At 31.7% G+C, this 14,986-nt stretch overlaps 1 protein-coding gene across 1 annotated transcript; it reads right to left on the bottom strand.

Moving 5' to 3' along the window:
- Positions 1-4,728: 4,728 nt before the first annotated feature.
- Positions 4,729-9,253, bottom strand: LOC133700582 (protein IQ-DOMAIN 22-like). The gene is made up of 4 exons (XM_062124150.1): positions 8,646-9,253; positions 6,282-6,482; positions 5,818-5,895; positions 4,729-5,731 (listed from the first exon to the last, which is right to left on the bottom strand). The coding sequence occupies exons 1-4, from the start codon at positions 9,069-9,071 to the stop codon at positions 5,003-5,005; spliced, it is 1,434 nt and encodes a 477-aa protein (XP_061980134.1). The 5' UTR covers positions 9,072-9,253; the 3' UTR covers positions 4,729-5,002.
- Between the last annotated feature and the right edge of the window lie 5,733 nt (positions 9,254-14,986).

The following is a 14,986-nucleotide window of genomic DNA, read 5'->3' as shown; positions in this document are numbered from 1 at the left end:
AGAGAGAAAATCAAGGGAAAAAAATTAGTTGGTAGCGATAAACCTCCGTGAATCTTGAAATATTAGGATGGAGAGTGCTGCGACATTTCAAACCCTACCTGTTTGAAAATGTGGTTATAATTACTTTTTAAAATGATTTTCATTTATAAATATATAGAAATAATATTTTTTTATTTTTTAAAAATTATATTTGATATCAGTATATCAAAATAATCTAAAAACATCAAAAAAATATTAATTTAAAATAAAAAAAATTAAAACACAAAAAAAAAAAAACAGCCAGAAATTTCCTTAGCTGAGGATCGTTTTAAGTCTGTTTCTTTTCCCATAGAAGGGACTAGAAAACTCTCGTTGTAGAGGGGGGACTAGAAAAACCCACGCTCATAAACCTTTGTTTTTTTAAGTTCTGAAACCACAAACGCCATCCCTACTCAACCCACAGTCCATACCATATTTCAAACAACACTGAACAACAACAACCATCCTAAGCATGTATGATCTTTCGTCCCTCGCAAAAAAGTCTTATTTTCAAGAGGTGAGGCACACAGAAATTAAAAAGGGAAGTCTAAACATACATCGGCTCTATCCTAAAGCTAAATGCTTGCTCCTGTCTAGTTTGAGAAGAAAAGGAAATGATTTGTTGGCGATAAGAGGTTTGGAACAGAGTTGTGTATCATATTCAACGAAGGTGCAAAGCTATCATGCGAATCATTGTCAGAAAATCAATAAATACAAATGAAAATATTAAGAAAATATTTTCATTGGTAAAACCGATAGAAATATTCCGGTATTTACAGAGAATTAGTTGGAAAAAAAAGTAAAACAAAAAAAAAATGATTACGTTCCATTTCCACCAACACTTGATTTCTTAGCACCAGGTTTCTTCCATCGCGGCAAGTATAAAGTTTCCTCCTTTCTTTACATTCCAATCTCTTACATATTCTCGTACGTGTTTCCCTGTTTTTTTTTAGGATAAGGATGTGAGCTATAGGAGGAAACCCATTGGTATCTTGGTCGTACTGCATTCACATGACAGCATGTATGGCAGCCTGGTTAGGAGAACTGAGTTTATGAGGTGTTGTCGTGCTGTGTTGCGATCACAGAGAAGGACTTTCGCTTTAATGAATCGTATTGTGCTGATGAAAATGGCATGTGTTGAAACAGTACAGTAAAACAGGACATTTTCCTTTTAAGAAAACAAAACCATGCAGTAAAGTTCTCCTTCCTGTTAATGCTTTCTTTCCATTTTCATAAAGTTTGGTCCTGCTGATCTTAAAATCTGAAGGGGTGGAAGGTAGAGCAGGGCGTTTGCTTTTGTTTCAGGCTGAAAATGGCAAAGAATCGAGGCCTCTCTACATGCTTGTTTTGCATGGTAATAAATACTATGCTGTTCTATGAGATCTTTGCTTTGCATGCTTCAATGTAAATTTGGTTTGTCTTGGCTTGGGCCAGTTGATTTAAGGGTAGACTAAGCTTGCATGCTTTCTTCGGTCTTCATTTTGGGAAGATGGGCTGAAGGGTTTTTGCATGAGTTTAAAAAGACGATTTTGGGTCATTCTTCTTCAATCATTAGTCTACACCTGTGCAAGTTGCAGGGCCCCAGTTTGGGCTGCCGACATGATATATCATGAGTTTTCGGCTTCTCACCTTTGAATTGCCAAAAACATGTTTGTTTTTATATTTCAAAATTATTTCTGAAAAAATTTATTTTTTTTATTTTTAATTTATTTTTTAAATTATTTTAATATGTTTATATTAAAAATAAATTTTAAAAAATAAAAAATTATAATTTCAATAACAATTACTACCACAATACGGAGCTAGGATTATTTATTAGGGGAGGCCAAAATTAATATAACAAGAGATAATATTTTTTAATTATTATACATAAGTTATAAAATAAATACAAATATATAATGATCTTTGCACAAGGTAAAAGATTTTGAGCAATACCAAATTGAGTTACAGTGATGAAGTTAATTTCATCTTCATCGTGAAAAAAAAAATTGGTAATTTTGGTGATTCTACTAAAAACAAAACATAAAAAAATATAATCAAGATAAACCAATAAAATATATCTAATTAATTAGAAAAAAATTATTATAACAAGAATTCAATAATAAATTTGATAAAACTAGCATATTCGAGCAAAAAAACAAAAGAAAGCTAAAATAATAGAATTATGAAAAAATCTCATCAAATTCTTAATAAACATCTCAAAACAAGACAAAATAAATTTTAAATTTGAGGTTAATGATGCTCAATTACCTTGATTTGTTTGATAAAAAAAATTAATTAATAGCACTTTGCTTCAATCTTTTTGTTTGCTATTTATATTTTTAATTTTGTATTTTATCTTTTATATAAGGGCTGCAATTAGAAAAAAAAAGGGTAAAATCCATTAAGTTAAAAAAGTTATTTATAACTTTATATTTTTTTCTTTTCATGTCCACGTAGATAATTTTAAAGTCAGTGAACTACAAATATATTTACTATTAGAAGGCCCACCTATTTAAATATCCCATCTTCTTACACTATTACTAAGAACAAAAACAAACCTACAGAATTAATCATCACAATTTTTCTTTGCGGCCCCTGCTTGCCTCCCCTTGATTCCGCCCCTGACAATACTAAACAAGTTCTAAGTATTGTACTATTTTCTCTAGGTTTTCCCTCATGTTTGTGGCTAGTTCTTTTTCTTTATAAAGATTTTTTTTATGAGCTTGCTTATTTAACCCTTTGCATTTAATATTTGGTGTTGTATATTTATATCTAAGATGCAATTCTAATATTAAATAAATTCATTTAACTTTAAAAAAAAAAACTTTTTTAATTAAATATGACCAAGCCCTTCCAAAAAAATTATGTACCCATTTTTAATCAAAAAAATATAAAAATTAGAGAAAAACAAAGAAAAAACCAAAAATACATTGCATGATTTAGTATTTCTTGAAAATAAAAAAAAAATAGTTTTTATATTTTGCATGCATCATAGTCCTAATAACAAGTTTATTAAGTCCATGGAGGACTTGGTTTAAATTTTAAAAATATCAAAAAACCAATTTGTTTATTTTTAATATTTTAGGACCTACAAACTTATACATAATATTTATTTTTAATAGTAAAGATAAATTAAGTACATAATAAATAATAAATAAAGATCTCATTCTCTCTCTCATTTATTTACTTTTAAAAAATATAAATTTATAAACAAGACACGTTCTCAATATTAAAAGAAACAAAACAAAAATATAAGAAAATATTATTTTACTGTAGTTGAGTTGTATATTCTGTTACAATTGACATTTTGTTTTTCTTATTGGAACAATACATTTTAGTTCTAGACTTTTAAGTGTTTTATTCCAAGATCTTGTATTGTGTGTAATTTAATTAATTTAATATATATTATTTTAATTCAAATTTAAAGTTAAATTAACTTTAAATTATAAAATATAAATAGAATATCAAGTATCTAAATATAATTTTAAAATTTAAAACATTTCTAAATTATTAAGAATAAATAATTCAACATAAATAAAATGTCGGGACAGTAAGGTAGGAAGGTTTCAAAACAAAAGAAGCATAAATCACTTAGTCTCGTGTGCTTTAGTTTATTTCTCTTTTTGGAGTAGATGAATCCAAATATACTCTAATTTATTTCACATCCAGTTATATTATAAGACCTGCTAAAAACTTGAATTGCAAACTTTTAAATTCCTGGAGTATCATTGTCAAATTGTTTCCACCGTAGAACTAATTAAAATAAAAGTTCAATAAATTAAATATTATAAATAAAAAACAATATTTATATTTTTAAAAATACAAGCAATAAAAGTGATTTACTCAAATTAACTTTTTTTTTCTTTAATGAATAGCCATGGAGATGCCAAAATCACCGGAAAAATCTAGAATTTGAGATCCTAAATTATTAGAGCCATTTCAGCATAAACGAAACGCAGTTAGTTATGTTTAGCAGTGTGATAGTGGTTATTTTTCAAATAATTTTTTGTACTCAAATATATGTAAATGATTTTTTTATATATTTTAAAATTTATTTTTGATATCAACACATTAAAATGATCTAAAATATATAAATTATATTAAATTTTAATTAAAAAAATTAAAATTTTTTAAAAATACAATTTAGATCGTGATTCCAAACTATATATATTGCAGCAGAGCTGAATGATTCTCTTTGACAGTAGCTAGTTCATGACCACCACACAACAGTCAACAGAGCTGTGGAAATAGTTGGGCCACTCAAGAGCTTGTGGTTGAACAAGGGAAGAGCTGGACATTGCATTGAGCTACTCGAAATTTCTACTTGGGTATAAGATGTACTAATCAGATTGGGGACCTGCCCTAATGCATTGCATGGCATGGCATGGCATGGGGCAATTCAACGTTTCCATTTGAATGTAAGATGTACTGATAAAGATGCATTAATTGACCACACGGAGTCATAGGACCGTAGCCATGTCTAGCTGACTTGTGACCATCACAACCACCAACATTATCTTTCCCATGTCCTCAAACATGTTCTTCAAACGCGATCTCCTAAATCCCTTGTAGGGCATGAGCTACCTTTAAAACTGACAGTATGACTGTTTAATTCACCAGATTAATTCACCAGATCGCTCTGCTGAATTGGTTTTAGGACAATAACTGGTTTCAGTTCAAATCTATCACTACTTTCTTTACAGAAAAGATGGCAAATGGCAGAAAAGATTTAGAAGAGAAGCCTGATACATTTGGCTTCAGGAATTGACACTTCTGGTTAAGCTTGATTTTACCCTTGATACAGAAAACGAGTTCAAAAACACTACACGGATGATTTCCATTGGATTCTTGGCGTCTAGTGATCATACTAATTAGGCACCAACATAAACAACTTGACAGTTAACATACATTAATCTATGACAAATCAAGTATAAACTAAGTGACGCTCATTTGTACCCAGATGAGAAGCTACTCCAGACACTAAAACCATTGAAACTTCGTTTTAGTATTTCTGCCCAACAGGCATTCCCAGCCTGTCCAAACGACCAGATCCAGGGTAAGCTTTACTTGTAAAACTTGCACGCAAGGCAGAAGCACTCTGTGCACTACTCGATCTTTGTTCACCAAAGCCGAGAACCGAGTATCTCTTGGTTGAGCTGGATCTCTCATACTGAGGTCTTTGTTTTGGAGCGCTTAGAGATCTCACCTTAGCCCTTGAAGATTCAGTGTTGCACATATAATTTGGGTAGTCAGAGTATCCACTCATGAAGCTTCTAGAGCCACCACTCCTACTGGGAGTGAAGGGACTTCTCTTACCACTGCCACCCCTTGATGATGCAGAGTAGAATTGCGGGCTATTATCAGCGGTGCAAAATGCTTCCTCAACCTCATGAGAGAATTTCAATGGACTGAAAGATTGAACTTCGCCAGATGAGGGGCTTGGAACTGCTTGACGGACTGTGGAGCCTTTTGATGTTGTGAAACTATTGCTATACTGATCCGCAGACAAGGAAAGGTGAGAAGGGTGAAAGAGATTTCTGCGTTTAGGAGTAATATGTGGTTTTCCAGAATCAATCTCAAGGATCTTGTCATCATCAATGGGGCCAGTTCCTGGCGAAGGGGCTTGATGATCCCATGTTCTACTATCCATTCCATGTTCTGACCAATTGAAGGATAAGTGTGCAACATCTTGATCGGCAATTTCTCTGCCTTTAGTTTTTGACCCAGTTCTCTGTAAATGTCGAAAACAGGTCCACAAGTGCAAGGTCAGGATTTTAACAGTCGAATAACCATCCAAGGAGAACAGGATAAATATACCTTAAGCATTGATGATTGTTCATATTTTCCACTCATAGCACGAATGGCATGCTCGGATTTTTCATGGGTTGGCAGACCCTGGAGGTAGTTTAAATATGATCAGCAACACATAACCTAGGCAAAGTTGGTACAAGCACATAGAAATACAGTCTAAGCATACAGTTATCTGCTTCTAAAAAAATAACCATAAACCAATTTCATGAGCACCACAGCCATTTTTGAAGGTTGGATTTTATTGTATAATATGGCTCATTGATTTTTTATAACCACCCTCACCAAACCCACCAAGCTTACATCATTCAAAACCATAAATAATATATGCACCTTAATTAAAGGTGTCTAAAGCCAAAAAGAAAGCTAGTCTACAGCTCTAAAGAAAAGTAGCCTTGAGTGCGCAATTCACTTCTCAAAAAATTCCAGCATAAGGAATTCAAATATGGGAGGGAAAATTGAGTTCCGCTTACAGGGAGGTGATAGCGAGAAGACTTGCTGCTTGAGTGGGAGGATTCAGAAATTTGGGCACGTCCTGCACGTGCTCGAGCCTGCGCTCTCAGCAATGCTTGCATTCGATGAAGCCACTCTGCTGTTCGCTTCCTCTCAAGGTGACCTCTTACCAGTGCCTGAAGCCTCACCAACGCTTTTAATGCTCTTAACGCTCTCCTTGCCTAGATTAATCCAGTAAAAAGTCACCAAGTTAAGCCAGTTTAACATTGCCGTTTGGGTTTTTTTAAAGCATTCCTTGTATGAAAAAACATGAAGTTGATGTTTTTTAAGTATTTTTAAATGATTTTAATATAAGGATATAAAAAACATCCAAAAACACCTAAAAAAATCCTTCAAATTCGTGCTTTTTTAGGGAAAAATCACCTTCAGCTGCTTTATCAAACACACACCAATACTTCAAAGCCTAACAAGCATCGCATTGCATTTAATGCTAGAGCAGAAATGTCCAATCCTTCAATTAAGTACGCATTTGTTACATGTAATAATAATAAAAAAAAGGCATCTCGAGCTGGTCATAGTTTCACACTGTTACATTCACTATAGGATCATCAGTTTGACAGAACAGCTTGAAATCATGGCGCTAAACAGAACAACTCACACCAATTAAGATTTTAAAAGGAAACAGGACAGAAGCCTTAGACAAAGTCCCAATTGAAAATCCCATCTGCCACTAAATACATTATAGAAGACAATGACATCTCACTATCCGCCCTCCCCTGAGGGAAAAGATAAATGTTGTGAAAAGTCTTTGATGAATATTGAATAGGAGAGAAACTAGAAAGAGCTCAAGATTTATCATGGTTCGGCAATGTGCCTATATCCACGTAAGCAGGGAGCTTTTATGTTTCACTATGTCAAAATAGAATTATATGGTGTATATTTACAGTAGACCCTAAAATGCCCAAGAAAACATAGCCGCCCAAGGAATCCTAACCGTCCAATGAGTATTAATAGAGCCACAAACTACAACAATAAAGTATTCCACAAGCCTTGACTTAGATAGTGTTTGTGATTGTGGTGGTGATGGTTGTTTTTTAAAGTGTTTTCTGTTTTGAAATACATCAAAATAATATTTTTTTTATTTTTAAATTTTATCTTACATCAGCATATCAAAACGATATAAAATCATAAAAAAAATTAATTTGAAAAAAAAATATAAAAATTTCAAAGACGCCGCCTTGAACACAAAAACAAACATAATCATAGCAATACCATAATAGAACAACTAACCCAACTTTCATCTTTGTACATGAAGGAAACATTTACACTTTTTCGCTACTTTGGTACCCACCCTTACCTAAGACCCAGCAACTAAAAGCATTTAGAGTTGAACCATACTTGGAAACGAGAAACCTCAAAGAGTGTACTGTCAACAATTTCCGTATTCCTTGTCAACCAAAAAACAACCTACCAAATATCCTTAATTTCACTACTATTCTATGTCTAATCCTATTGGCATTACGGGCCAAAATCCATCCAACAACTGTTGACAATGGGAGCTGGGCCCTACAGTTTGGAATGTAACACTGGAATTAGACAAACCCATCTTTTTAAATAGAGCATCTCGTTGATAAAGTTCTTATCACAGAAGCTAGTGGTCCAAAAGAAAGCACCTGTACAGCAATCTCCACATGAAATCAAAAGCATTTAAGCTACAAACATACCAATCAACTAAACAAGCACACCGATAATAATAATAAAAAAAAAATCATGAAGCTTCACAGGGATAACTAGTTAAAGACTTGGGTACAATGTCTTTGAAATTACATAAAAGAACACCATGACATGGTACCGCTTGAAATTATTCCTCCAAGATCCAAACCAAAAATAGAACCAGATTATTTTCTTTCAACGTTGAACATCCCAACCAAGATAGAAGGAAGTGAAAATTTTAGTTCCACACGGATTCACGACCCTGTACATGGTAGTCTGGTGACCACACAAGTACAAATATAAAAACTGGCTCCATTTATAGTTCAATTAAAGGACTTGTAAATGGAAAAAAGAACCTCCCAAATGCAGTTTTATTCGGACACTGAATTCTTTAAGCATAACGACAGAGCAGAACAACTCAGGTGACAGTGCAATGCAGGAAGAAAAAATAACATTGTAAGAGTGAAAACGACATTGTTTTAGTAACTTTGTAGAGCAGGCAGCTGTAACATGCATCCGATCTTTTCAAGATAAAAGGTTCATGACTAAATAGCGCTAATCCCAACAAAATTGGCGAAAAAACATGACTAACTAAAGATAAATAAAATTCTTATACAGGATAGAATAAAGGAATAAACGTGAAGAAAAAAACGTGAGACGAATTATATTACCAGGTAGCCACGAAAAGCAGCTTCGATCTTAACAGCAGCGAAGTCTTCACGTAAGCCAGGACTCCCGCTAACGTACGCAACACTGTTATCAACACACCTCCCACTGCTTGTTAACCGCACCACCTCTGCAGCTGCCTTCGCGGCAGCAACTGCAGCCTCCGCAACTGCAGCAGTAGCAGCAGCCACAGCGATCGCATGCTTGTTTGGGTCCTCCTCAAACTCCTGCCCGTACAAAACGCCTGCTTTAACGGCTTCGGTCTCTTGTTGTTGTTGTTGGTGGTGATGGTGTTGGTCTTTTTCACGGTGGGACTTGACAAAACTCCATCTCCTTTTTTCTTTAGAACGAGTTGTTACGGGGTGGTCTGGTGGTGGGTCGGGTTTTTTGAGGCCGAGAACGGCACGGAACCATTTGGAAGCTTTACCCATCAGTGAGAGGGAAGTGTTAAGAAGGTTTTGGGGTGTTTGGGGTTAGCAATAGCAGGGAGTGAGAGGGAGAGGCTGGTTAAGTTCTAGTTTAGTCGGAGTGGAGGGAGTGAGGGAGTTGAGAGAGGGTGAGGGTGTTTGCTGGCATTTCACTGGTGGGTATATAAATCCGGGGAATTTTATACGATTTGGAAAATGATGGCAGGATTTAATGGGAGTGTTTTGGGTAACGCGAAAGTCTATTCGCTTGGTTTGCGCGTGTGATTCAAACGTTGCATGCAGCTTATGTTTTGGTAAAGATGACCTTTTGGATTATTTTATGGGGTGACTCCTTTCTTTTATATGAAATTGGATCCTCGTGGAACTCTCTCTCCCCCTCCCCCTCCCCCTCGATAACTACACCATCATATGCAATTATCAAGTAAACTATACATCGAGTTTTACTGGCTACTACATAATTGGCACAAGTTATATCGTGGGTTTATCAAAAAAAAATATATATAGCATAAAAATATAACTAGATATTATTAACATGTTTTATAAAATAAAATTTAATTATAAACTAAAAATATAATGTTTATTCGATGACATCTCTAAATTCTTAAAAAATATATATCAAGATGACGATATATTAAATTAAATCGAGTTAACATGTTGAATTTATAATCTGAATTATGAAAATGTGATAATTATATAGAAATAAAATTAAAATAAATTATAAAATTTAATTTATAATCAACTCAATATTGAATAAATAAAATAAAAAAAATATTAAATAAAAAACCTATTTAAGTCAACATAACAAACCCACAATGAGGGTTATGAAATCGAGATAAACTCATAGAAAACAAGTAAAAAATTTGCAAAGTTTGATTAAAAAAAAAATAAAAAAATCAATGAAAAATAAGGACATGAAAAAAAAATCCAAAACAACATGGGTGACCTGTTAAACTCACGATCTAATTCATAAGACCAATATAAATTCATAAAAAGCAAATAAAAAATTACAAGGATCCATTTTTCAATAGATGTAATGTTAATGATTGAAATCGGAAAAAAAAAATCTAAATCCAGGAGATTGGGATAACACCACGTAAAGCAAACTATAATAAATTATGAAACTCAATTCCTGAACAACCTGAAATTCAAATATGAAACTGGATAAATAAATAAATAAATAAAAGAAGAAGAAGATTGAGTTGTTTGATAGTGAAATTGTAAACCAAAATAATAAAAAAATGTAAAAAAAATAAATTGGATCAACTTGAGTTATGAAATTAAGTAATCCCTGTAAAAAAGCAAATTAAAAAAAAAATACAAAATTTATTTTTCAATAAATACAATGTTGAAAGATAAAATAAAAAAAAATCATTTAGAAAATTGATCAAAATTTGAAACAAACTAGTTAATTCAGGTTAACATAATAAACTTGTGATATGAGTCATGTGATCAAAATAAATTCATAAAAATCAAATTAAAAACAATTATGAAGCATTACTCTCAATAGATTTAATATTAAAGATTGAAATAAAAAAAATTCACGAAACCGATATATAACCCTACATAAATACAATTAAGAAAAAATCATGAAACATAATTTCTTAATACAATATAATATTGAAGGATAGAATTAGAAAAAAAAAACCTAAAAGAAAAAAGAAGATTGAGCTATAGAATAGTGAAATTTTAAAAAATATGCTATTGTATTCTTGAAATAACCTTGGCTAGGATCACACCCTATACTGGGGGGCAAGTGTAATAAATAGTAACTTGCTCGTGTAGGTACAGTAAATTAGCCGCATCCTCTACTTTTTTAAATAAAATAAAATCACTGGTTAGTTAAAATTGTTTGAGGTGCCAATTTATTAGGTTCATATATCCTATCAAATTTTATAAATTGTTCTTATTCTTTTTCAAACTTAATAACATAAACCGATATATAACCCTACATAAATACAATTAAGAAAAAATTATGAAGCATAGTCTCTAAATACAATATAAATATATTATTAAAAGATAAAACTAAAAAAGAAAAACCTAAAAAGAAGAAGAAGATTGTGTTATAGAATAGTGAAATTTTAAAAATATATTATTATAATAAATAGTAATTTGCTCGTGTAGGTGCAGTAAATTAGCCACATCCTCTACTTTTTTTTAAAAAAATAAAATCACTATTTAGTTAAAATTGATTGAGGTGCCAATTTATTAGGTTCATATATCCTATCAAATTTTATAAATTGTTCTTATTCCTTTTCAAACTTAATAACATAAACTAGTTAATAAAATTACACTGGTATTTAATTAGGTTTGATTTTTCCAATAGTTACTTTACAGTTACACGAGAATTATTACAGTGGCGTATCGTGTATAGCAAATTTCATTTAATTTCTTTCTCTGGTTGGTTTGAAATTTGATTGTGTGCAAGTTTTATAAGATAGAAATTAATGAAAATAAAATATTTTTTTTACTCTGAAAGATATACAAACGCGATCCCTTCTTTTTTTCTTCCATACAAACGTGATTCTAGATGTATTTAATATTTCTCCTTTTTAAAAAAAAACTTTAATGCTCAAAATATTTTATTTTATAATTAGTATGCGAAATTAATTTTTTATATGGCTGTGAAAACAAACTACATGTTCCTATTAGAATATCCTGTTGGTATTACTATATTTCTTGAAAACTTAGAGCTTGTATAATCTTCTAATTTTTTAAATTCTCTATGCTTTGAAAGCTATCAGATTAAACTTGTTAAAAATATTTTAAAAAGAATTGGTAATGTTTTTAAAAATTATTAGATTAACTATTGAAAACGTAAGGTTATTTTATAAAAATATATTGAAGTTATACTAGCTTCTCCTTTAAAAGCATAGGAAATTATTATTTTTTTTTAAAAAATTAAAGGCTACTTATTTGATTTAAAATACAGGAATAACTTAAAAAATTCACATCACATCATGCAAGACCCTGTTTATTTTTGTGTTTAAAAAATATTTTTTAAAAAAAATATTTTTTTATTTTTTACTTCAAATTAATATTTTTTGATGTTTTTAGATTATTTTGATATGCTAATATCAAAAATAATTTTTTAAAAATAAAAAAAATTATTTTAATATATTTTTAAGTAAAAACTCTAATCTACTATGAAATCCCTGATTAAAAATCGACAAGGAAGAACTCAATATCTAAATATATAAATTGATATAAAAAATATTATTATTATTATCATCAAGATTATTTTAAATCTAATACTACAAAAAGAACACAATTAACACCTAATCAATACCTTAAAAGGTTATTGTTGAGCTGGGACTCTAAGAAAATTGAAACTCGAAACTAATAAATCTGGACATGAGCCAAGCTATGAGAAGTTATAAACGTTCAATGTCAAAAAAAAAAAGGATGTTAATTTAAAGCTGTCAGTCAATCTTTACTTTCGTGCTCTGGGATTGAATTTATTGTGATTATTTTTAAAATCACCATACATAATATAATTCATTTAATAAGTTTCGTTACTGTGAATTGTTTTTTTTTAGATGAAAAAAAGTTTGATAAATATATTTTTCCAATATTTAACTGGCAATTATCATACAATACACTAAAAAAAAGAGTTTTTCCTTACTATTTGATTGTCCATATAAACAATGATGTAGCTCTTCTTCTCTTTTTTTTTTTTTATCTCTAATTTTTGTCATTCTTTTCTATTTTTGTTCCTTTATTTTTATTAAATCTGTTTATAGCATAGAGAAAATTCACGGCGCCTATCAAATTTATAATAATTTTATTTTAGTTCAAAAAATTATTTTATTTATTTTTTAATTCTCAAGCTTAGAAAACAAGAGAAAATATTATAAAAAAAAATAAGGGAATTTGATGTCATAAAGTTGAAAACCTAACTTTATAACAAGTTCTGGCCACCGGAGGTGGCTTGAAACCGGGCACCCGATGATGCGTCTGCAACTTAGTTTTTTCCCCAAAATGCAACCTTTATTGCAGAAAAAACATGAGCCTATAAAAGATGGGTCTGAATTTCCAAGCTCAGATGCATGAGTTTGAGTAGTTGGCTCGGTGTACAGGCGACCTACTATGCCTAATACCGCCTTGCTAATCTCTCTCTCTCTTTTTTTACCCTAAACTAATATCCTCCCTCTTCTTTTTTTTTTTAGGTTATGTTAATTTTTTATTTTAATTAAATTAATACTTTATTTTTTAAATTGTAATTATTATTTTTTATATTTTTATAATATCTCAAAGAGATTATTGCAATTTATATATTTTTTTATAACTGATATAAATAAACTAAATTTGTAGGATATATCTGTGCTTCATGAAAAAAAACACCTCCCAGATAAAAAAAAATTAAATTAAATTTTTTTAAAAGAAAAAATATTGGCTTAATAGTTTAGTATTTAATCAGAATAACAACTCTTTCACAATTAATGACTTCATTTATTTTTTAAATTTACCTTATTAAAAATAAACAATATCTTTACGTTTTTTAATTAAAAAATAATATAATAAAATGTAGATGTAATATTAATATATTCTTTTATTTTTTATTACATTAAAATTTAATTTGAAGTTCTAATCGGGATATAGAATAGCGGGTTTTAAAACTAGTAACTAAATTTCCGGTAAAAAAACAGAAACTTGCTCCGACCAAAAACGAACACCCATCATCTGCTAGTATAATATTTCGTACTCCAGGGTAGGAACCTCCCACATATGCGGCTGCAACTCCTGCCTAGACCCCAATCTTGCAAGAAAATCAGAACATTGGTTCCCTTCGCGTAACGAATGGTTGAGCTTGGAAGTCATTTCTGTCTGTTAAAAGCAACCTAGTATTATGAACGAGACCCTGACGAGGATGGCACATAGAAGGGTTCACACTAGCCACTCTCAAAGCTTCCATTGAATCAGATTCAATCCTTATCAATAGCCAAACGAATTCCCTGCCATATACCCCATAACTCAGCCGCCGGATTTGCTGTGTGGCCAAAATATACAGAAAACTCAGCCTTCCAGTTACCAAGAGAGCCCCGGATCACACCACCACAACCTGCTCTTTCCGGATTTCCCAAAGAATCACCATCAACATTAAGCTTCCAGTAACCTAGTGCAGGCGGTAACCACTTAACAAACCGATAAGGAGTACCAGAATTAGCCAAACTATAATCGCCGAAAGCTAATTTATAATCATCCAAAAGATGATAAACTCGTTGAATTAATTTGTGCGATTATCTCTCCATTAATCACCTCTGCATTCCGTCATTTCCAAGATCACCAGCATGTACACACGAACACCAACTGTTCAGACCACTCCTGGTACAATAAACCTGCAGCCAACTACACAATCGTTCATGAAAAAATTACTCCACAAGACAGTAGGCTTTTTCACAGTCCCGTAAAAGATGCGGCACAGATCCCGGCTTCTCACTACATGCCAAACGTAGAGGGAAAACAATCATTACACGTTCATACCTAACTTTGTTCGTTAGAAGCCGATTCCAGGCAGCTAATCGAATAAAAACTATACGCTTTTGTGCAGCCTTAAGTTTCCAAACCCAATTCCAACTCTCCGTACCCGCCATTGGATCAGCTTCCATGTGGAAATCAAAACCACTCCGAGCGGAGCACATACCAGTAGGATTTCTATCCCAAATAACATTAGCCGCTTTCAAATGCCTTCCCAAACCCCAATTTTCAAAACAAAAGGAGATATAATGTTCGCCATTACCAACCCGCCAAAAAAATCCAGTCATTCAGTTGAGTATCCACCTATCCATTGAATGACATGGGTTCATGAATGAAAAAGAAAATAAAAATAACTCTGAATGCGACAGGAAGGCAAATGGAAAAACGTGCCATGGAATGATGGAAGCCGTGGAAGAACCTGCATCGTCTGTCCTGATGCGACT

Source organism: Populus nigra, chromosome 8 (assembly GCF_951802175.1).
Source record: "Populus nigra chromosome 8, ddPopNigr1.1, whole genome shotgun sequence".
Lineage (NCBI taxonomy): Eukaryota > Viridiplantae > Streptophyta > Magnoliopsida > Malpighiales > Salicaceae > Populus > Populus nigra.
The sequence above is the reverse complement of the archived record's forward strand: the minus strand, read 5'-3'. Positions and strand labels throughout refer to the sequence as shown.